We start from the raw sequence: 24,910 nt of genomic DNA, 5'->3' as shown, positions 1-24,910 counted from the left end.
TGTTGGATCATGCATTTAAGAGTTGTAAATAGATATCCTTGTGATCTGTCCATATTCTATATAAAATGGCTATAACTGGGCATTTTCCTCTTATTTTTAAAACCAAAACAAAGTATTTCAAAGTAAATAATTTCAGCTGTGTGAGCTGTAAGTAGGCCATAGAAAACAGTTTGTTCTTAGCTAAGTTAATAGGCAAAAATCAGGACAGGGAGGAATTTCAAGTTCACATAGACCCATTTATTAATTTTGGTAGCTAATTTCTATTTTTTTTTCTTTTTCAAATAGTAACAACTTCTCTTTTATATGCTATATATTTCCATTTTATTTCCTAAAAAACTTAAGCCAGAGTTGTTTGGTCCTGTTATAAATTAATAAAATGACATTCTGGGTGCTAGGGTTGTGACTCAGCAGTAGAGTGCTCGCCTAGCACATGCAAATTTCTGGGTTCCATCCTCTGCACCACATATAAATAAATAAATAAAAATAAAGGTGTTGTGTCCATCTACAACTAAAAAATAATAAATAAAATAAAATGGCATTCTGTGTGTTAGTATCAGTTACCTCAAGAAAATTTTATAAAACAGTAAGTACTCCTACCCAAATTCTCCTCTGGCTGCATATCTAACAAAAAACAGAAAAAACACTTGATATTGGGGATTATTGGTCTGAAAGGCGATTATTTTGTTTAAGGATGCGTGAACAGATATAACTTTCAAAACTTCTTATATTCCGATAATCCATTTTGGGGAAGGAAATCCCCAGTGACAGAGTATTTATTATATTTGCAGTACTTTTCAGTAAGACACCTAAACTTTCACTTTTCATTATAGGAGATCATTCCCCTCTTTGCGAAAGGCCTATTTCTCATTTTCTGTAGTAGCTTGCTTTTGTTCTATTTGTATGTTTTACAAATTTTTCATTATTTAAATGACTTTCAGAAACCAAAAGGTTTTTTGGATTTTGTACACATGGTTGTCAATATGATTATCATCATTGTGCCAATTATTAGGATGAGGACAGTAAACTACCAGCTATATACCAGAACATGGTTCTTTGTTTCCTCTAGTCTCCACAACATGTTTTCAGAATCGGTGATAAAATTCAGTAATTTTATAAACTGATTTTTTTAAAGTATTTTTTTTCTAGAAAAGGCTTGAAAAATGTGTACCAAATTCAAGTCTACCATTTTCAGAGGGTACTTATATAGTAGAGAAGGAATGAAAAAAAGTAGTTTTCAGCCAGTATAGCATGTTCTGAATTAATTATATAGTGCCTGCACTGTTTCCACAGTACTTGTATCATTCATTTAATAGTTTGATTTCCTACAATGTGCCAGGCATTTTAGGCTTAGGAGATACATCAGCAAACAAAACAAGATCCCTGCCCAGAAGGCTCTTATGTTCCTTTGGGAGAGACAATAAACAGTAAGCATATTAAATTAGCAAGGTATATAGCACGATAGAATTTGATAAGCATTACAGGAAAATAAAATAAGCTACAGGAAGGATAAAGGGGATCAGAAGTACCAGAGGTAAGAATTGGGCAATTCTAATAAGATGATCATAATAGACCTCAATTAGAAATAAGACTTGCACAGAGACTTGAAGGATTGAGGAAATGAGTTAGGCAGATAATTTGGTAAAGATAGTATCTAGCAAAGGGGGGGTTAGAACAAAGATACTAGGGTGGAAACATTCTGGCATGCAATCCATGGTGACTGAAGTAGAGAAGAAGAGTGAGAGTAGTCAGAGATGAGGTCACAGAGTAAGAGCAAGGACTGGGAAAACAGATGGTGAAAGCCTTCCAAAGCCTTTTTAGGACTTTGGCTTTTAGCGTGATTGAAGAAGTCAGTTCGGGCTATTGTGTAGAAGAATGATGTGATCTACACTCTGTTTTAATTAGATCACTGTGACTGCTATATTGAGAACAGACTAAAGGGGGAAAAGTATGTTGGCAGAAAGACTCACAAAGAAGATTTTAGAAATCTAAGCAAGAAATTGTTCAAGTTCAGATCAAAATAGTAGAAATAGAGAGAATAGTAGCAATAGAGAGATAAGCAAAATTGACCAAATTTTCAGTATATGTAAATGTAGAACCAACAAGTTTTTATGGTAAATTGAATGTAACATTCAAATAAATAACTCCAAAGTTTTTTACCTAAAAAACTGGAAGGATGAAATTAACTTTCAGTTGAAATGAAAAGGTTCTGAGGGGAGTTGTTTGTGGTGGTAGGTGGGGACTTCTTACTGGAAATCAGAAAGTTGATTTTGGGTATGTTCATGAAACAACCAGCTAAGGTGGTAGTTGGATATTTGAGTTCAGAGTTTGGGAAAGGGGTCTATAATGTCACTTGGTATATGTTAAAATCATAGGCCAATACATGTCAGTTCCACTTATTTAATCAGATTGTTAAAATAAGCTTTCGACTCCTCCTCCTCTATGTAGAACCAGTTAAGTTTATCTTTTACCTTAGGAGTTAGAAAAGATGAGCAAGTTAAACCCCAAATAAGAAAACAAGAAATTAGTGAAATAAGAAACAAGCAAAAGAGAAAAATTCAAAAGTGAAAAGTTGGTTTTTTGTAAAGGTAAATAAAATTGATAAACTCCAAGCAAGACTTATGAAGAAAAAAGTGAAAATTATATCAACATTCCAGATAAAAGGTAGAAATCACTATGTTACATTAAAGAGTAATAAATTTAGGATCTTGATGAAATGGACAATACTTTAATGATATGACTTACCAAAACTGACATAAGAAGAAACAAAATCTTAAGGAACCCATATCCATTACAGAGATTGACTTTGTAATTAAAAATGTTCCACTGGAGCTGGGGTTGTGGCTCAGTGGTAGAGCACTTGCCTGGTATGTGTGAGGTCCTGGGTTTGATTCTCAGCACCACATATAAATAAATAAGGTTCCATTGACAACTAAAAATATATATATATATAAATATATATATATTTATATATCAATAAATTCTGTCAACCATTTAAGGAAGGGAAAAAAAATAACTAGTTTTGCATGGACCTCAGAAATCTGAAGGACATATGTGAGTCCTAAATCCTTTTATGAAGGTAGTTTAAAATGATATAAAATGTTGGTAAAGACATTACAAGCAAAAAAAAAAAAACAAACAAAAACAGTATCCTTCATTAATGTAGAAGCAAAATTCTTAAGAAAATTTTATCTGATTAAATTCAGCAATATATTAAGTAGTTAATATACTATTACCAAATAGAAGTTTATCCCAGGGGCCAGGCCCAGAGGCACATGACTCAGGAGTCTGAGGCAGGAGATTACAGGTTCATGGCCAGCCTCAGCAACTTAGTGAGGCCCTAAACAACTTAATGAGATTCTGTCTTAAAATAAAAAAATCCAAAGAGCCGGGGATGTAACTGATAAAGCACTCCTAGATTCAATCTCCAGTAAAAAAAAAAAAAAAAAAGTAGTAGTAGTATTAGTATTAGTATTAGTAGTAGTAGTAGTAGTAGTAGTTTTATCCTAGAACTACATGATTAGTTTAACATTTGAAAATCACTGTAACTAACCACACTAACACAATGAAAGAGAAGAACTATAGATTATCTCCATAAATGGAGAAAAGCATCTAACAAAATTCAAACTCATTATGATAAAAATTCTTAGCAAACTAGGAATAAAAAGAAACTTCCAAAAATCTCATAAAGGACATCTATGAAAAACATGTAATAGGACCATATCTAATTGTAGAATATTAACCTCTTTCCCCTGAGATTTTTTCAAAGAAAAGACATATGCTCTCCTTACCTCTGTTCAACATATACCAGTAGTTTTAGCTAGTGCAGTAAGGTAAGAAAAAGAAAGAAATAGCATAAAAATTGGAAAGGAAAAACTAATTTTTTTTTTGCATTTGTAGATAACTTGATTGTATTATAGAAAATCCCATATAATATACAAACCAATATAAATGAATTTAGGAAATTTACATAATATAAAGTCAATAGAAAAGAACAACCATATTTTTTTAATAGCAATAAACAAGTAGCAAATGGAAACTTAAGTCATACTGATCATATTAGCATAAAGAAATGTCAAATATGTAGTCCTAAGTCTATTATAAGAATTTATAATATTGGAGAGATTTATGGATTGAAAGACTAAAATTTTTTAAAGTTGCACATTGTCCCCAAAATGGTCTTTAGCTTAATGCTGTCTCTTTTGATAATCTGCGAAGTTTGATTTTTATTGTTGTTGAGGACATAAACAAGCTTATTCTAAAATTTATGTAGACATTCAAAGGATGTGGCTAGACTACCTGATATCAGGTCTTTTGTATAAAGCCACAGTAATGAAGGCAGCATGGTACTGGTCTAAGGACAAACAAATGGATCAATAGAATAGAATAGAGTCCAGAAATAGACCTGCATATATATAATCAACTGGTTTTCGACCATGGTGCCAAATTCAAGGAAAGTTTATTTATTTATTTAGTTTTTTGGACAAATGATTTGATTAACTGGTAATCTTAACCTGTGTTACTCTTTACATAAAAAATTAAGGTAGATTACTGATCTAAATATAAAATAATAATAAGCTTCAAGGAAAGAAAACATATTTATCTTCACAACCTTAAAATAGGCAAGATTTTATAGACAATACAAAAGGTACTAAATATGAATGAGAAAAACTTGTTATTGGTCTTCAACAGAATTTAGATTTTTACTCATTAAAAGACATTAAGAGGGCTGGGGATATAGCGCAGTTTGTAGAGTGCTTGCCTTGTACGCACAAGGCCCTGAGTTTAATCCCCAGTACCACCAAAAATTAAAAAGACATTAAGAAAAGAAAATAGACAAACCACAAACTAACCAGTATTTTGCAGTAGAGATATCTAAATGAATATATATAAAACTTCCATATATTTTTAACTCTTCCTTTTATCCCCTCCTTTTTTTTAACTTGTACTTAGATAGATACATCTGGAATATTTGTACCATTTATGACCTTCAAAAGACTGTTAGGGCTTATAAATATTAATGCAATTAATACCTGAAAATTTAAAGGTTGCAAACATAGATCCTGAGGAAATTGTGCTATCAATTGCTTGAGCATTGAGAAGTGCTACTCTACCCATTTGTCTATTCTTAGTCTTTCCTTTAACTTTCCTTTTTTCCAGCATCCTCCTTCAGGATAAATATAGTTTTGTAAAAATTTTTATTAATTTGTTAAATTGTCAGTGTTGCAATGGTTTGTCTTACCCTATTTTGTCATTATTTGGTTGCATTTTCTATTTTAAAGTAACTTTAGCTGGCTAGCCTGCAGATAATGTTTACAATATTATTTCCATTTGAAAAGGGGCTTTGAGGGCTGGGGTGGTGGCTCAGTGGTACAGCGCTTGCCTAACACATGTGAAGCACAGGGTTCCATCCTCAGCACCACATAAAAAATAAATAAATAAAATAAAGATATTGTGCCCATCTACAACTAAAAAATAAAAAAGAATACAATAGAAAGCCACTTTAAAAAAGAAGAAAGAAAGAAAAGGGGCTTTGAGTTTTAATAATATAATTATACATGATTGTGGGATCCCAGTCTACTTTTTTGGGGACCCGCGTGTTCCTCACAGTTTGATTTACACAGCAGAGATATCAGGTGTTTTATAGGGATATGGTTTTGTTTTGTTTTGTTTGGAGATAAGAGTGCATTACACTAAAAATTCAGTGACTACATCTAGGGTACCGGTCTATTCATCTGTGACAAAGTCCCAAGTGAGTTATTTTATTTATGAGTTATTTTATTTTATGGCAGTAGACCTGCTGTTCCTTAGTAAATATATACTTTAATAAATTTTTTAAGTAAAATAATTTCAGTACTTGGTCTCATGTTTAGGAAAACAATAATAGCAGTCCAGTAGAAAAGTCAGCATATTGTTTAAATGTGATGTGCTTGCCAATATTTGTTGAATAGACTTGGGCAAAACATGTGCAAAAATACACAGATACTAATAAATAGTCAAAGTTATAGAAAGTATTATTCTTAAATGTGCTAGCCATCTGATTTTCTTCTGTTTTACTTTGCAGTTTCAGCTCCTAGCTTCAGCTCTATTCAAATCTGGTTCTGATTTTACAGCTCTAGGTAAGTACATCAAGTAAGTAAGTCTAGTCAGGTACCCTAGCATTTAAGGTTGGACTTTGGTTTCTTTAAAATGAAACAGTACTAGAAATATTCATCCAAATAAGTGGAACAAGTTTCAAGATAGGGTGTAAAATTTCTTATAACCTGCTTTTGCTTTTAAGGTTACTTTCCAAGTATCCTTGCCAGTTTGTAGATCAGTCTGTAATTCCTGTTATGCCACTACTGACTGGTGATACAATAGATGGCAGTAGAAGCATGGTCAAAATAAATTAGTTTAATACTGCTTGGAATGTCCACTCTATGTTATACTTGCTATGAGATAGCACTTATTGGTTGAATGGTTTTTCCTTTTAGTTTGTTGTTTGTGGAATTGTATGGTGTCAAAAGAATGGTAATTGGGTAAGGCAATGAAATAAATGTTATGAGAGTAGAGAAAGTGAATAACCTCTTCCTTTAAAATTATAATTTTTGTTTGTTGCTATTTTAATTGTTCCAAGATAAGTTCCATTTGAAACTTAAGTTTTCTCAAGTAGATTGTAGTAAATTGAGGAGTTTGTAGAAATTCCAGAACCAAGAGCTTTAGTCTGGTAAATTTTTAAAAATTATCTTTGTTAGGCTAACTTATTATTGATCTCTTCAGTTTTTCACCATCACATAGTAGTTGTTTGAAATGAGAATATCCACCTCTCTACTTGTCATTATAAAATGGTTATACAGTGAGCTGTATTAATTCTATTGATACTAATATTGTTGTTATTTGCCTTAGAGTTGGGCAGTAGTGTTGGAATTTTCTAGTACATATAACATAAATACTACTTTTTATATGTGGAATAAAATAACTCTTGAGGATATCAGTTTTTGATTTCTTCATTGTTTGCCTTTTCTCTCTCAAAGGTTAATTATTCCTCACAGTTTTTAATACATACGTAATTCTGGTGCTTTTCACTGGAATGGAAAAGAACATTCCTTGGGGTCTTGTTCTTTTCCATAACAAGTAATTGGGGCTTCTTTACTGATCAAGACAACTCCAGTCCTAAGTTCTAACTCCAGAATATGTAGGATTCCACAATACTAAACTAGCAGATTGCTGTGAAATGTAACTTCAGTAGGATCTCCTAGAATTTAGATAATAGCTTAACACTATCTCATACATTCAAAAGCTTTTTTTTTAAAATTATTTTTTAGTTGTAGTTGGACACAACAACTATTTATTTTTATGTGGTGCTGAGGATCGAACCCAGGGCCTGGCATGTGCTAGGCGAGCATTCTACCACTGAGCCACAATCCCAACCCCTCAAAAGCTTTTTGAAAAGGTCTTCAGACTACTAGATATCACAACCCTGTGAGGATGGAGAATCTCTGGCCTTTCTGGATTTCATTATTTGAAATAGAAATCTAGTGATACATGATTTGGAAACTTGGCACATAGATACCCAATTTGAATGAATGTGTGCCTTATTATATATGCATACCACAGCCCAGGGCCATTATTTTTATTTATTGATGAGCGGTACTAAATTGTCTCTGGCTAATTTTTAGCTTTTGAAACAAGAATTTCTTGACAGTTATTTGAATTATGTTTGATAGCGTCAGCAAATATTCTACCTTCAGCTCTACTCCTTTCTACTCTCTCTTCCCTTTTCCCTGCAAGCTAATATATTTTGTCAGGAACAATTTGTTTTACTTGGATGTTCAACAAACCTCAGATACACAGAGAACAATACAAACACAACAGAGAAAAATACAAAAAGGGAAAATTCCTGTGAGACTTTGTTTCCTATCTTGTCTGAAGGGAGGCAGTAGTTTAGTGGTGAGGAACTTGGATTATAGCACAGTGGTTACCAGTTAGAGTTAAGGTTCAGATATGAGCTCTGCCTTGGCTGATTTTAGAAGTGACTTTGGGTCTGGAGCTTGCTGGTAGAGGCCTTACCTGCACTGTGAAGTCTTGGGTTCCATCCTACCCCACCCCACTGCCACACACACACACACTCTAAGGTGACCTTGATTTTTCTTTTTTCTCTCTTTTTTTTCTTTTTTAGAATTTTTTATTATTCATTTTTTAGTTTTCAGTGGACACAGCATCTTTATTTTATTTTTATGTGGTGCTGAGGATCGAACCCAGCACCCCGCACATGCCAGGCGAGGGCCCTACCGCTTGAGCCACATCCCCAGCCCCAACCTTGATTTTTCTAATCATCACTTTCTTTATCTATAAGATAGAGGTAATAAGAGATCTTACCTGATTTGTTCAGAGAATTAAATGAAATAATTATGGAAATCATCATAGTAAAATACCAAATTCAGGTTGTAAATTTTAATAATGATGAATTTGATGTTAATTATAATAGGTTCTTTTTATAAGGTTTCATGCCTATTTAGAGTTTGTGAGTTTTGCTCTCATTCATTTTCTGTCAGACTATTTTAGATAATCAAATGGAAAGTAATTTATAAACAACTGGTGTTATCTTATTTTTAGAAAAATAACTGATTTTAGAGACAGATAACCTCCAGGGATCCTTATTTTAAAACTTTTGGTGACTGTAAGCACATTTGAGATTGAACAGAATTATTATGCTAACTTGAAGAGCTGTTTCTTCTAGAAAGTATTGGAGCAATTGAGCTTCTCTTCAGCAAGATGTCTGACAAGTAGGAAAAATATGGTGTTTATAGCACAAGTTGCCATTTTCACTCTTCCTTCCTCTAGAAGTTTACAGTCCAAATATGACATACATATAAGAATCCAGACAAATGCTTAAAACATTTTATGCCTCAAGTACAAGCTTTGGGGCACTCTGTTGATATTTATGAATTAGAAGCCTTATGAATTTCACATTTGGGGCTGAGGTTATGCCTTAGTGGTAGAGCACTTGCCTAGCATATGTGAGGCGCTGGGTTTGATTCCCAGCACCATAAATAAATAAATGCCCATCAACAACTAAAAAATTTTTTTTAATTCACATTTGCTTTGTATTTTTTTTAAAAAATATATTTATTTCTTAGTTATAGGTGGACACAATATCTGTATTTTATATTTATGTGGTAATGAGGATCGAACCCAGTGCCTCACACATGTTAGGCGAGTGCTGTACCTCTGAGCCACAACCCCAGCCCCTGCTTTGTACTTTTAATCTTTATATTTTTGCTGTCTGTCAAACTTATATTTCAGCAGATACTTTCTTCAACCTCCTATCTGTAACCCACATGTTAACAGGGGCTTTTATATAAATAATAAGTTTACTATTAGAATAGAAAACATAGGTGAAAAGACATATTCATATGCCAGTGGAAGAATTAAAATTCTCACAATCTCTTCTTTACCATAAATAGGAAAGGCCAGCCAGTCTGTGTAGGGTGTTAAAAATATATTCCTAATTGATCATCTTCCTTTTAGAGCAGTCATTGTCTTCAGTCATAGTACAGCCATAGAGTGATAACTAGTTAATATTTATTGAGCATTTACTATGGGACCAGGTGTTATTCCAGCCATTCAGCATGCCATAACTCATTTATTCCCCCACAGTAACTCTATGAAGTAAGTATGTTATTCCCTTGAGTGTACAAAATGTTGAACACAAGCTGAAGTTACTTGCTTAGAAATAGTGCTAGTGAGCAGCAAAGCCAGGATTCAAACCCTATCATTAGTCCTTCAGAGTTCATTCTCTGAATCATAGACTATTACTGTCTCTTATAGAGCTTTCCCAGTTCCCATTGTTTCCATTTTATGGTGAAAATAAAGTGAGAGAAAAATAGTGATTAGGAGAAGAGTTATATTACTAAAGTGCGTTACTACCTTTCCAATGTGTTTAAAAAACAAAACAAAACAATGACTATAGATAAAGTTTAAGATTTTCCCTAAAGAACTTCCTCAGGCTCTGTCCCCTACCTTTAGGTATAATCACTGTATCTCCTGCCATGTCTGGTAGATCTTTCCATACACACATCTGTATAAAGAGACTATTGTAGATAAAGTTGATTCTCATTATTTAAAGTAATTATGTTATGAAGTCATAGGGAACATTGACTTAGTGAATGTGAAACATAGCCCCTATGGGAAATTCAGAGTTAGGTTTCTATGAACCTTTCTGGTCAAAATAGTCTTTTAACTGCTCAATACCTAACTTTGACTTATATGTGTTTTTGTTTAAAGTTTTCATATTTTATATATATATATATATTGTTGATTCGTTAACATTGAACTCATGGTCAGCAGCACTACAATTTGTACCTGAATGAAGCTTATCTAACACATGTATTTTCTTCACCAGGCCTTCTTACACTTAGAAACAGTAGACATCACTTCAGCACTGTACTTGGGGGGGGACATTTTAAACAACAAAGTCACCAACAAAATCATACATATTTGAAAAATGTGTCACCACATAGAGTGTGAAAGGACGTTTGTGTTTAGTATGAGACTTGAAACTTGAATATCACATACTTCACCTTAGTTAGGGATGTGTATGTGGTGACTCAGATATTTTGTTGCTCTATACATGTCTACAAATGTCCCCAAAAGTGTGCAACAAGTCTTGATTTGAGGGTTACAAGTAAATATTAGTGACTACATGAATTTGCATATATAGACTCTAAATCATCAAGATTGACTATATATTTCCATACATATAAATTTGTATTTGTGCTAGTTTTTGTTAATAACAAGGCATTTTGCAACATAATTTTTTTATAAAACTTAATGATGTGGATCTTCATATTCTTGTGAAGCGATACATATACATAATAGGGACCTGCCATAATTTACTTATTTCATCTAATGATTGTATAAATCTCAATTTCCTCATTTGTAAATAGTAAAAATTAAAGAATACTTTTAATAAATATTAATAATAAAAATTAAAGAATACTTTTTAGGGTTAAATGAGAATGCATAGCACATTGCCCTGCAATTGAAGGCCTCAATAAATATGAGTTAATAAAAATAAATAGATGGGCTTTGGAATCAGGCAGATAGGGATTCACATTCTATCTCTTTCCTTACCGGCTATGAGACCTTATTAAATTACCGAATCTCTTTGTCTTATCTGAAAGTGGAGTTTATGTGTACTTTATTATTTTTGTGACAGTTTAATATAGTCACACATGAAGTATCTAACATGTAGGGTAACTTAATGTTTCCCTCTCACATCATTTGATATCACGAAAATAGTATTAACTTCACTAGACTTTGTTACAGAATTAAGGTCTTTTATTAAAAATGCAGCATACCATGTATTTTTACAAATTCACAACAAAATAAAGAAGAGAAAAACCCTAAAGTTGAATACGTACAAAAACGAACCTCTTTATGAAATTAGTAACATAATTTCACAGTAGGGGAAAAAACTATTTTAGTATGGTATTTAGGCTACATACTTTGTTGGAAGTGGTAGAAGCATAATAATTCTAGAACTCTAAGTTAAGCAAATGAGTAAATATTACAGTGTTGCTGGGAGTCAGACTTTTCCTGGTCAAAGAAAGGAAATATGGGATGAGATTAAAAAGAAGAAGAATACCTGTGGAGTTTTAAAAAGTGAAATTAGCAATAAAGGTATGAATTCATGATTTTGTTTAAGTATGTAAATATATAGACCCAGAAATGATGATACCATGGCAACTAGTATAACTGATCTTGGATTTTTAAATATCATTTGCTACTGAAAGAAATTAGGGCTTCTTGGAGAAAACCTGACTCCAGAGCTGTACACAGGTGAGCTTGGTGAATCAGAAAGTATGGAAGTGCCTCAAATATGAATATATTTCAAGAAGGCACGAAAGCCAGCCTTTAAGAACTCTCATTGACCAAATCTGAGTGTCAAAATGATTGATGACTGTAATAACAGTGAATAAGAAAAGAATCTAAGAGTACATTTTACTAATATAAACAAAAATAAATAAAATGGAAGGAGTAGAAGAAAAAGCACTTTATACTAGAGTGTCAGGTAACACTTGTAGAAGGAATTGTAGAATTCAAAAATTACCATCAAGAATCATTATTGAGGGCTAGGGATGTGTCTCAGATCTTGCTTAGCTTGTGTGAAGCCCTGGGTTCAATTCCAGCATCTCCATGGTGTGGTGGGGAGGCTGGCAGGGGGATAATCAGTGATTACTAAATTATTGAAGGGAACAAAATATAGATATTTTTTACAGTATCCAGCTATCTCCCCATCAAGAGTTTATTAATTTACCATTAAGTGATTATGGCAGTCAAAAATGATGGTAAGTAATTGAGTTATGCAAAAGAACAAAGGGTGATTTCAAAATTTTAAATCAGTGAAATAGGTAAAAACATACATATGATTGAAAATGTCCAGTCAGTTCAATAAAGGCTACACAAGCAAAGTAATTTAGCCACCAATCACATAGTGATAATCTGTTTATGGGAGAATAAATACTAAAGTTATCTGGAATAACAAAGACATAACAAATAATTAAGTCAATAAAAATATCCCTTTCAAGAAAAAAAAAAGAGTTTATTAATTTAAAGGTAGAAAAGAACAACTTTAAACTGGAGAAATTTTGGTTCAACCACATGAAAAACAGTTAATATCATTGAGCCAGGTATAGTGGGGCATGCCTATAATCCCAGTGACTTGGAAGGCTAAAAAGAGAGATCAAAAGTTTGGGTTCAACCTGGGCAACTTAGTAAGACCCTGTCTCAAAATAAAAAAATAAAAAGAGCTGGGCTGTAATTCCAGTGGTTCGGGAGGCTGAGGAAAGAGGATTGTGAATTCCAAGTCAGCCTTAGCAACTTAGCGAGGCTGTAAACAACTCAGTGAGACCCTATCTCAAAATAAAATATAAAAAAAGGTCCCCAGTACCAAAAACAACAACAACAAAACGGTGGGGTGTTAGTGGTGCTGGATATAGCTCAGTGGTATAGCACCCCTGGATTTAATACTCTGTAGTGCCAAAAAAAGTTGACATAGTGAATAATTGGGACAAACCTCATGCCTTCTGAGCTGACATACTAAGGACATACAGTCTTACTTCTATAATATTCTGGCCATACTGCATAAACTGTATCTCGTCATATTGGACAACCCAGATTTAACACATTCTACTCAAGTTCTCCTCAGAAAAATCTATCATAAAAAACAAAGCACTGAGAAGCTATTTTGGATTAAAGAGACTTGAAAACTAACTGCAGCGAGTTAATCTTGGCTTAGATTTCAGATTAGTGGGGGGGAAATGACTATAAAAATGGTTATTTGGATATCAATGTTAAATTTCCTTAATTTAATATATAATGGATATGAAGTAGGCATTCTTGTTCCTAGCTGAAATGAGCTCAAGAAAATAAAGATGTATAACATTTATTACCAAGTAGTTCCACAGAAAGATTGAGTGGGGCATATACATACATACAGTAAGAACATATTTGGCAAAAACAACTGTGATTTAAGTGAAGGATATATATGAGTGTTCACTGTACTCTTCTTGAAACTTTCCTGTGAGTTTGAAATTTTTGAAATAAAAAATTGAAAATAAAGCAATTTGGAAAATTCAGAAGAGCATACATAACATAGGGGGGAAAAGATGATAATCTTACCAGGTATAAGCTATGCTAATATTCTGGAGTATTTCCTTCTATTCATTCCTATGATATCCTAGTAGGCATTGTTACAGCTTAAGTTCAGCTCAGAAAAGGAAACATTTTCCCTTCAAACTTAAAAAAAATAATAATTTTTAATTTTTTTTAAATAAAAAGAAACATACCATTCTTAAGGCATTGTTTATTTCCTTCCGGGAAACTGGTATCCTTGACAAAGTTAGGTTCTATTCCTGTTTTTGACAAGACTAAAACAAATCAAACCTAAAACTATTCTAAGTTAAATGGAAATTAGTCTGATTTGAAACAGTCTCCATGGAACCATCATAGCATATATAACTCTGTATGGCTCTAGTTTTGTTTCTGTTGACACTTAAGAATGAAAAGATTGTTTATTTTATTATTTAAATACCTCTTTGGTGTGTAAGAAATCTGAAGCAGCTGAGATCAGTATACCATCTGACTAAAAGGAGGAGACATCCAACTGGATATTGCATTAGTTGATGTGAATTTGAAAATTAAATGTTTACTAGAGGTTAAGAGTGGGGGAGATCCTTTAGATTAACCATTTTTACCTTTTAAGATTATTGTTCACTTTCTAAATTTATGTGGATAAAAGCCTTCATCATTCTTGTAATATGTGCTTAGTGTAGAGCCTGGTATGTAGTACCACAACGTATGGCATGTGCTGTGTGCTAGGTACCATTCTGACTGTTACACATATATTCTTGACAAGATTAAAAATCAAAATCCCTCAATTGTCTACATTTTTACTCAATTCTCTGATAGTTCTTCCAGCTCTCAACGTCTTAGTGATTTTAGACCACTTTCTGAAGATCCCTTTCGTTGTGATTTTATCGTAAAAAATTTAATGTATCAAAAGCATTAAAAAGTCAGAAAAGAGTGGAATTTCCTCAGTGGACTAGCAGAGGAAAAATCTTGCAAGGAAGAGAAATCAATATTATTTAATTACCAAAGTGCCAGTCTTTATGCTAGGTGCTTTTCATGGGAATTGCATTTAATCTGCCTAATAATCTCATGAAGTGATCAGGATTATCACATATTTACACCTGAGGAAACAGAAGTGCTAAAAGCCAGAGAGAGGCTGGTACTGCCACACCACTGCCAGGTAGCAAAACTAAGATCACATTTAGTAGTGTCTCTGTGATTTTAAAGCCTGATTTGATTTTGCTTTTTCCAGTATACTTTGCTGCTGGTCTCAGCTAACTTTTCCATTAGGTATAGAGTTTTAAAACACAGTGGATGAATTTCTTTGTTATCTCTTCTTCACCAGGCTTTTCGGATGTGGATCACACCTATGCTCAAAGAACTCAGCTCTTTGACACCTTAGTAAATTTCTTTCCTGACAGCATGACTCCTCCTAAAGGCAACCTGGTAGACCTCATCACACTGTAACCGAAGAGTCCCCGAGCACAGAAACAGAAAACGAGAGTCTGCTTTCAGCGTTTTGGAGTGCAACTCTGTTGACTGAGGTGAAGCTGCAGTGATTAAGGACTGTGCTGGAGTTTGAAAGGGATCTTTACCATCAAAAGTTTTAACCCTCTTCCTTCATACTTGACCTCAACCCCATTCTCCTCATCTTATTTCTAAATTAGGCTAATAAAGTGAAATTGGTATACTTTCCATTTAAATATACATATTTTTCTTTAACTTTTAAGAATTAATGAATATTAAAAAAATAGGCAGTTTACCCTTTTCAGATTTTTCTTTCTTTCTTTTTTTTTTTAATCGGGAGATCAGCATTATTAACAGATTGAGTACTCCAAGAATTTTGGGTTTTGTTGTTGGATTATTTGGTCTTTATTTCTTCTTTCTCTTCTTTCACTTTACCTCACATAGTACAATTGCGTGTAAGTGGTGTCACTAGTTGACCTCTTCGTTCATAACAGGTATATAGTTCTGTAGAACAGTTGATGTACGTCAAGGTGACATGTGAATATGTTGACTTGTCTAGTATTACATTAAACAGTAGACAGGATAGAGAGCTCCAGTTTGCACTTCTTGCCATAGAAACTCAAGATTGACCCAGGTATCCTATCAGATATTGGTATATAATGTTTCTATAATGATATATTTTATAGTAGATATTATAGTAGCATTTGGCTTTAAGTCACAGAAACCTGAAACAGAAGATTATAATTGAAAAATGTTAAGAGCCATTCTAAAAATGACCAGCAAGAGAGATCCAGTGAGTAATTAATATGTTTATTCTATCTTTTTAGCAATTTTAAAAGAAAATGGCTCTTTCCTCTGGTAGAGCTATGCAGAACCAGGGCTCTCTTTTCTCCTTTGTGCTGTCTGTATGTAGTAGTTCCCTTTGGGAGTGCAGGCTTCCAGAGCTGCTCTTCCATTTTTTTTCCATGCATCTCCCTGCATCTACTTCTAAACACTGGTATTTTGAAGAGTAATAATTTTTGCTTATTCATTAGTATACAGCTAATAAGCATTTTATTAAGCACATGGATCAGGCTTTTTTAAGTGGAGAAAAGGAAAATAATGGTACGAATTAAACAGAAACAAAATCATAACAGGTGGGGTGTTCCATAGTTCCACTTTTGTGCAGGAATGGGTATATATCTTCCCGTAAGAAGTTGTGGAATGTAATATGAGAAACCTACATATAGCTAGGGCTCACATTTGCTCAAAATGTGTGCCTCATGCAACTGATACCACCATGCTGAAAGCAGACTCAATATAATGTTCATCTCAGCTGTTAAAAGAGTGGAAGACTTTGTAGAATTATGTCCCTGAGTAGAAAGATGAGGTCTCACTAGAAAAGGAAGAAATTGACCTGCACTTTCAAACAGTATCATGTATAGGAATGAGATTTTGAGATATCTTTTCACTCTCTTTATTACTTGGTTTTCCTTATTTTGGGGATGAGCAGAAGTATATTTTTGCTAGTTTTATCCTTGAATCATGGACTTTATGATTTTCAAGTGTCCCAAAAAATAATAGTGATTTATTAAACATTTAGGTCTGTACCTTTATCTTGTGAAAAGTATACTGTGTAATTCAGCAAATGCCAAATTATGTAGATACATAATAATTCATTGACTGTACAATCAAGTAAATTTATTCTAGTTAGACTTGTACAGTTTTATAAATAATTCCAAGTGACAGTCTGAACATAAAATATTAATATCACTAATATTATAGCACATTGAATTTGATTTTGTGGAAATAGATGCAAATTAGAAGATTAACAGAAAAGAACTTGGACTTTATCAACTGCCAAAATTTAAAATCTCTAGTTTGGTTACCATGAATTCTGGCACTTTAAAACATTTACCAAATGAAATTTTGCTGCCCTCCACCATTTGTTTTAACAGTGCCTTTTTTATCGTTTTTTTTTTTTTTTTTTCTCCATCAATTCCTCAGTCTCCATATTATTTGGAGAAAATTTAGTTCTTAATTGCAGTGATTTTTGTCTTTTTTCCTAACTACATTTCTCTAGTTTTTTTTAATATATACCTATTTTAATTTCATGTTTTCTTATTTTTAGGTGAAAATCCCCCCCCCCCTTTTTTTTGTTGTTGTTACATGTTTAAATGTTGTTGAATCATACTTTGTGTTGCCTAAGTGAGATAGACTTACTGAGGAGAGAACTAACTAGATAAGTTAGGATCTGTCCCTTGGAAATTTAATGGAGCACTGCCAGGATTGACTGCAGAGAACATAGGGCTTTGAATATCCACGTTCAAGATCGATACATCGTTCACCCCATTGCATATCAGAACCCTCGTTTGGAACATGTTCAGTGAGGACCAACGTACATTTCTCAAAATTCCAACATTATATTATAATTTAAATAATCAAATTTGGTATTTAGCTCGCCAAATATGTATGCTCTATTACTTAAAAATTCTTTCACTCTAGCTTAGTACCAAATTCAAACACCTGGCTGATGCTTTAGACACATTAATTGGTAGGGTACAATTTGCTTAATTTTATCCTCATTCCCAATTCTCTTTTCCCCAGTGGAATATATTATATTCAACCAAAAATAAACTAGATCTCTAATATCATTTTTAGTGCTTGTATTTTGTGAGAAATGATTTGATTTGCAAGTCACTTCTCAAATGCATTTTGTTTTGTGAAATAACAAAGACCTCACATGGACAGCTTGATTAATTCGGAGTACATCACTCTCATTCAAGCAAAGGAATTCATAATTGGGTGCCTACCTCTGTGATGCAGTTGACAACGTTAACCTTTATCAAAGGTATCTTTTTAGTTGTGACTGTCCATGTCTAATAAGTAAAATCTGAAAGAAAACATTAAAAAGTAAAGTCACTGGTTTGTCAGAAAATCTTGTTGGATGTAGGGCTCAGTAATTCTGTAAGCTTGAAAAGCTCCATTTGTGAGTGAAATATGTATATCGTTTATAAGTGGCTGGCAATTTGTTATTCCAGTAGATCTCTTCACATCTGCCTTAAAAGTCTTCAGTCTCAGTTACTTGGAGGAAGCCAGTCTGGGCAACTTAGGGAGACCCTGTGTCCAAACAAAAACAAAAACAAAAAACATATTGGGGATATAGCTTAGTAGTAAAATGCTTCCTGGATTCAGTAATGCCAAAAAAAGAAAGTGCTGTGTAGAGATACACATTAACAGAGTTTTGTTTAATAAAACAAGATTTTAAAATCTAACTTACAAATGAAAACTAGTTTGAGACACTTGATCATTTTGTGAGAGATTAAGAATGATGCTTAATAAGTCAAAAAGCACAAGTATTTTCCTAATTTTGTTTCCTGAGTTTTAATTTCGTGGTAATTACACAAAGATGTTAATCTGTAATTATTCTTAACACTACATGAAATTCTTTGGTATTGGTGAGTCATTTGATTTTTCCTGAGTGAAAGTTGTGTGAAATCCTTGGCTGAATGGTGCATAACAGTTGAGGATTATGGTTTGAAGTGATTTCTCTGGGAGGAGATCATTACAATGTGTACTGTAAGTCATACAGCTATAACATATGTACTCTCTAATGCTTCTTAATAATCCTTGTTGATCCACAGTCTCATCCCCTTTGCCAAAATTTCTGGCTAAATTTCCACCAAGTTGAAATTAGGAGGTGGTCTGGGATGTGAGGTTCCCCCAAAAAAGTCTATAGTGGGAGGAGTATCATGGAGGTCTGCATATAACAATACTGTTAGATTATCTTTGGGCTCTTTAATAATACAAATATTTTTGTTTTCCATATTAGAGAAATAACATTATTATTTTGTGGGTTTGACTGTGGCTTATATCTCTGTATGATTTGTCTTAATGCTGATTGGCTATCCAAACCTTGTGGTCTAGCAATATGTCATTTAAGGGTCATAGTTTCCAAGTTGGTGGAAGTAACATGGAGCCAACTAGCTCAGCTGAATGACATTGCCAAAGTCACGAAGTGGGGGACTTATTATTACAGTCTGTTGATTTCTTCACCAAATGCTCTTTTTGTTTTTCTCAGACCTATTTCAGAGTTTTTATTTATTCCTGATTTTTTTATCCTTCAATTCTTCCTACTCACCAAATACTGTGAATTGTGTTTCCATTTATTTTTTCTAAGCTAATTTAACTTTTATTAACTTTTGTAGCCCTGGACTTCCTTGATATCCATGCATTGCTTAGGACAATTGTAGTGCTTGGAAAAGACAGGTCAACATCATTTTGAGGCAGATATGTTCTGTTATCCTTGCTTATGACAAGAGAGTAGTGAAATTTTGAAATGTATATTATTAAAGAAATAACATTTTGATATTGCTATAAACATGTACGTGTCATTTTCATTGGGGAATAGTAATGGTGGCTTTGCAGGGCAGCTCTTATGGGGGAGCTATTGGTAGAGTTTAAATTTTATAAGAGAACACATGGAATTTGGCATGCCATCAGAATTTTCATTTGCCTAGTTTCTTTTTATTTTATTTCTATCCTTTTTATCTCCGTTCCCATTTCACTTAAGTAGTTTTGATTTTCTGTTGAAGTTGGAATTTGTGTTAAGAACTGGCATTTGACTTCTGATATAGTTGAATATTAGAAATAGCTTTAACTGCCATGAAAATGATGGGTATTCTCTTTTTTCCTCCAAATAAAAATAACATGGCCACATAACATTTCTTCCCCTCAAGAATGTGAATTTAGATCCAGTTCCAAATGACAAATTTCCTTCTCATACAGCCAGTGATGAAATCATCTTATAGTAACTTTTATAGACCTTAACCTAAGGAGTCATTAGAGGATAGAGTAAATGAGAGAAGACCCTTCAGGGGAAACTATCTTTTTCTGTCAAGTAGCATCTTGAATTGTATCCCAGGTCACTACTTAACACAAAAAAAACAGGATGGTTCTGGTTGATCTTCTAATTAGAGTCATCATTTAGAAATTCTATTTATACAATCATGTCCCCCGAACACTGTTAAACTTGCTTAAAACCAGAATTTTATGTGGATGTTATCTGAGAACTAGAGTGTCAACGAAACATGGTGGTGGAAGAGGAGAGTGTTTGGTAGGGAAGGAAACCAGTTGTAAGAAATCCCTTACAATTATGAGATCATGGGTGTTCCTTTTCGTCTCCTGTTGAAACAGCATGAAGTGTGTGTGATGCCCTATTTTGACTAAGACATTTTGATTTTGAAGTATTGAACTTCAGAAACAGCTGAAGAGGTGAGGATATATTAGAAAAGATAGTAGTAACTTCATGAGTTTGAAGTTTTGAATTTAAATAAAGCAGAAAACTCTTCGTTTTTAACTGTGAATAATTTTCATAATGTAGTACTATGGAAAAGAATCAAAAGTAATCAAAGCTTATGTGTCTAGAATATTCAGTTATTGTGACTAGTCTTTGGAAAATAATATGTCTTTGTTAGTTACTGTTCACCTCTTCTCAAGAAGTTGTTGGAGATCTTAAGATAAAACAGAAACCCCAGTGTAGACAATTCCTTGCTAAGTATCCAGAGGAAAAACTAGCAGTAAAATATTTTAACATGCAGTTGTTGAGCTCCCAAAGGACTTGCTTCTTCATCTAGTTTAAGCACTTGCTGAAACATGGTTCTGGACCATCTGGGATGCTGGCATTCCCAGCAGTGAATTCAGAATTCTGAGCAGTGAATTGTGACTGCCACACAAATAACAGCTTGAGGAGATACCCTTCTTCACTTTCAGTCATGAAAGCCAGATTAATTGGCAGAAGGAGAAATACACCGATATATGGAACAGTTCTGTGTGTGTGATTAAGAAGTTGCTCAAGTAGCCAATTTTGAGCTTTATTTCTTTCCTTTATTAGCATATCTCAAGAAAATCTTTCTTACAGTTAGCAAGTGTCATTAGGTCGATATTCATTTCGTAGGCTTTTAAAATAGGAAGAAATTTGTTATCTCATGTATAACTTACAACCCATGCAGTATTGACATGACATTAGTTTCATGCTTTAAAATGAATTAATCATATATATAATCCTAGGGGTCTCAGTTCTGCTTTGCCAAGAAATACATGAGTCCTGGATATTACAGGTATTTGATAATTTTGGTTTTTTTCTTTAGGTCTTCTCCACATCTGTAAAGTGATTGATTAGGTAGCTAGAATAAGCCCCAACTCCCTTGCAACTGGCATAACTTTACAAATTCAGTTGAATCAAGAGTGGATCTTAAACTATAAGCATATATTTACAAATGACTCTTCAACATGTCGCGTTGTAATTGCCGTATTTACCTTTGATTATTTGTTTGTGGTGCATGGGATCAACCCAGGATTTCTATCAGATTTCAATCAGAGAATTTCTAGTTTACCTTCCGACCACTGAGGACATAGATGGGTGGCTTTATATTTTTGAATTGCATCCTTATGAGATCCCACGGTACTTTTACCTTTGTAAAATCTTTGCTGTGTTTTACATACACATTAGCTATGCTCATAAAAGCACTAACTACAAAGTTGTAAGGCATAGGAAAGTAATTGTCAGCCCAACCCCCAATTTGATAAGATATCAAGGTCTAAAATATGAGATTAAATATGAGGAGAAGTCTTCTATAGGGGAAGACTTTTTTTTTTTTTAAGTCATGTACTTAATTTTGAGATTTTTTTTCCTTTCCCAGAAAAAATGATTTTGGTGAGTAACCAGTTATAAGTGATTTTCTTCCTTAATTATAAAGCTTCTATTTAGAAAAATAAAAGTGGATTACCTTTCTTACCCATTACATTTAGCCTGAACAAGAGGTACTTTTGATTGTATTATTCTTTAAGCTAGCCTACTTTTGTGACTTGTGTGAAATGTCTTTTGAAATTAAATTAGATTAGGAAGTATGAATTATCTTTTTAATTTTTTTTTAGTTATAGATGGAAGCAATACTTTATTTATTTATTTTTATGTGATGCTGTGTGTTTCTTTTTAAAGATTCCTTCCCTTACCATCACTTCAAAATCTATGTAAAGTGGAGTCTTCAACCTCAAAATAATATGACAGAAAAACTAAGCAGAAAACCTCTTTGTCTTAGGCTTGGGAACATACAGTATTCCATCTTTCCAAATGACATATTTATAAACAGCTTGGGAAAGATGTTAGAATTTTTTTTAAAGTCAGCTCATTTATGAACTAGAAGTACTTAGTGGCCAGAAACTAAGATCCCTTCAGACAGAAAGAGATCTTCAAAACCCAAAGTTGGACTGGAAATTAGATGGAGAAGATGAAGCTCCACCATCACCAGGGGAATCTCATCCTTCAGGGAAACATGCTATGATAGCAAGCAGCTCATTTGACAGTTGGACTGTGTTAAATGCCATTTATGTCATTTTAAAAACATGAATTGATTTTGTGATTATAAAAATATGCTTATCATAGAAAACTGCTAATTGTAAAGAAGGAAACCCCTTGTTAATTGATGAGGCCTCTCCACTTTCTTTTCTGACTTTTTTCCATTATGAAAAGTGGCAACATCCTGAAAAGATTAAAAAAAAAAAAAAAAGTTAACAGAGCCATTCTCATAGTTTTCTACCACCTGCATGTAGGAAGGCCCAGACAGCAAGATATATCCCACCCTTACTTACCTTCCTTAAGCATTATCTTCTGGACAGTCTGAAAATAATGATGTTGATAAGTATCTTTAAGCCTGAAAAGTTCAGGTCATTGGAAATTTCACCCCTGAGACTCATTTGAATTTTTATGCTCTTTAGATATATGGAATCTGTTCAGACTATGAGGAGCCTTCTGTTTGTGATACACTTCATTACATGGCCAAAATTCAACCCACACTCAAAAAGGTAGAGTTACTTTTTTGCAGAGCAAAACAAAATGAACATATTTCTCTAAACATCAGCTAAGATTAACAAGTTTTCCACCTCCATAACATTTCAGATGAGATTGTATGAGAAAACACCTTGTTGGGTTCTCCTCTTTCCTTTAACCCTGTCTTATGGGGTTAGACTGTATCCTCAAGTACCTGAATCAGATGGAAGGCTGGCAAGAGCTATTTGGAGAATTTAAAGAGTGTTTTTTTGGGTATCAGATCTCTTCTAACATCAGTTGTTTAAATTGTTGGGTTACATTATGTTCTATGGTCTTCCCTATCCCTTTTGTGATCCTTTCTGGTTTGCCTTTTATCCAATTCATGTGGATATTTTGGGATTTTTTTTTAAGTACAGGTAATTTTCTAATCCCAGGTTTGGTACATGTTATCACTACTTTGTGAGTAAATATGAGTGATCTGCTGAACAATTGCAATTGTAGAATTATGTTGTATGTAATGTACATATGGAGAAAGAATGTATTTTGTTCATTTTCTTAATAAAAAGTTATATATGGACACCACAAGTTGCCAAAATTACTTTGAAGTCAACTTTTAAAAGGTGCTTTATTCAGTTTTCCAGAAATGGAAAATGATACAATGTAGAAGGGCCTTTGGGTGTTTGTCCTTAGAGACTGCTCAAACAAAAAAAATATTGGCTGAGCTCACAGAGTTTCTGGGAGATGTTTCCATTTAAAAAACAAACAAACCCTGGTGAAGCCGGACACCACAGTGCACGCCTCAGCAACTTGGGAGGCTAAGACAGAAGGATTGCAAGTTCAAATCCAGCCTCAGCAATTTAGCAAGGCTCTAAGCAACTTAGACCCAATCTCAAAATAAAATTAAAAAAATTTTTTTATTAGTTACACATGACTGTACAATGATCTTGACAATTCATACTCAAAATAAAATTTTTAAAAAAGGGCTCGGGATGTGACTCAGTAATTAAGCACCTCTGGGTTCAATCCCTGGCACCAAAAAAACTGGTGGAGCAGAGTGTGGTATACACCCCTGATTTTGGTGACAAGAGCTGGTGAGATAGCTCATGGTGAAGCACACCAGCAGCAATAAAGTAAAGGATCTAGCAAATTATTTGTTTGTTTGTCTATTTATTTGTTTTTTGTTGTTGTTGTTGTTGCTGGGTTTGTTTTTTTTTTTTTTTTTTTTTTTTTTTTTTTTGGTACTGGGGATTGAACTGAGGGGCACTCGACCACTGAGCCACATCCCCAGTCCTATTTTGTATTTTAGAGACAGGCTCTCACTGAGCTGCTTAGCGCCTCGCTTTTGCTGAGGCTGGCTTTGGCAGTCCTCCTGTCTCAGCCTCCCCCACGCACGGCTGGGATTACAGGCATGTGCCACACCTGTCTTCATTTCTTGTTGTTTTAACCACAAACATTTTTCTGTGTATGTCTGTTTTGTGAATTTGGACTTGTTTCCCAAGTCTTATGGGGTCACGCTTATACCAATTAGGAACTAAGAGAAAAAAACTGGACTGAAACAGAAAATTGTAGAAAAAAAACAGTAAAGGGAGAGAACCTGCAAGTGTTGCTGAATTAACTCAGAAATATGCCAAATAAAGGCCTTAGGTTGTCTGGGTTGAGTTGTGTGAGCTCTCCGTTTGGCCTCAGAATAACAGAGGTCTCAGCCTTTGTCATCTCCTGCCTGGCTCTGTGGTCCTACATTCTGGAGTTGTCAGCTATTCACTCCATGTGGGGATTATGTTTTCTCAACTTACAAATCAAGCCATATCTTACTGCATAGCTTTCATTTCTACGGTGTGCTTTAAGTGTGGCTCAGAAGTCACATTTCTTTGGGTTCTAAAAACAGGAAAACATGAGGTGCTGTGATAAGGTAAGGAATTGACCTTTCCTTGGTTAATTCTCCAAAGAATTAACACAAAGGGGTCAAACTGTAGGACACCACCCCTGACATCCGTCACTATCTTCTAGTGGGAAAACAGCAATGAG

The 24,910-nt window shown here is 33.8% G+C and overlaps 1 protein-coding gene across 3 annotated transcripts in view; it reads left to right on the top strand.

Annotated features, from left to right (window-relative positions):
* Mkln1 (muskelin 1) overlaps positions 1 to 19,779 on the top strand; it is a 336,778-nt gene extending 316,999 nt beyond the window's left edge. For all 3 annotated transcript variants that reach the window (XM_076833133.2, XM_076833142.2, XM_076833125.2), the window contains 2 exons: positions 6,062 to 6,116; positions 14,957 to 19,779. In XM_076833133.2, the coding sequence (XP_076689248.1) occupies positions 6,062 to 6,116; positions 14,957 to 15,078 (177 nt within the window). In that variant the 3' untranslated portion in view covers positions 15,079 to 19,779. The remainder of the gene's footprint in view (positions 1 to 6,061; positions 6,117 to 14,956) is intronic.
* The last annotated feature ends 5,131 nt before the right edge of the window (positions 19,780 to 24,910 follow it).

Source organism: Callospermophilus lateralis, chromosome 1 (assembly GCF_048772815.1).
Source record: "Callospermophilus lateralis isolate mCalLat2 chromosome 1, mCalLat2.hap1, whole genome shotgun sequence".
Classification (NCBI taxonomy): domain Eukaryota; kingdom Metazoa; phylum Chordata; class Mammalia; order Rodentia; family Sciuridae; genus Callospermophilus; species Callospermophilus lateralis.
This window is presented reverse-complemented; position numbering and strand designations above follow the sequence as displayed.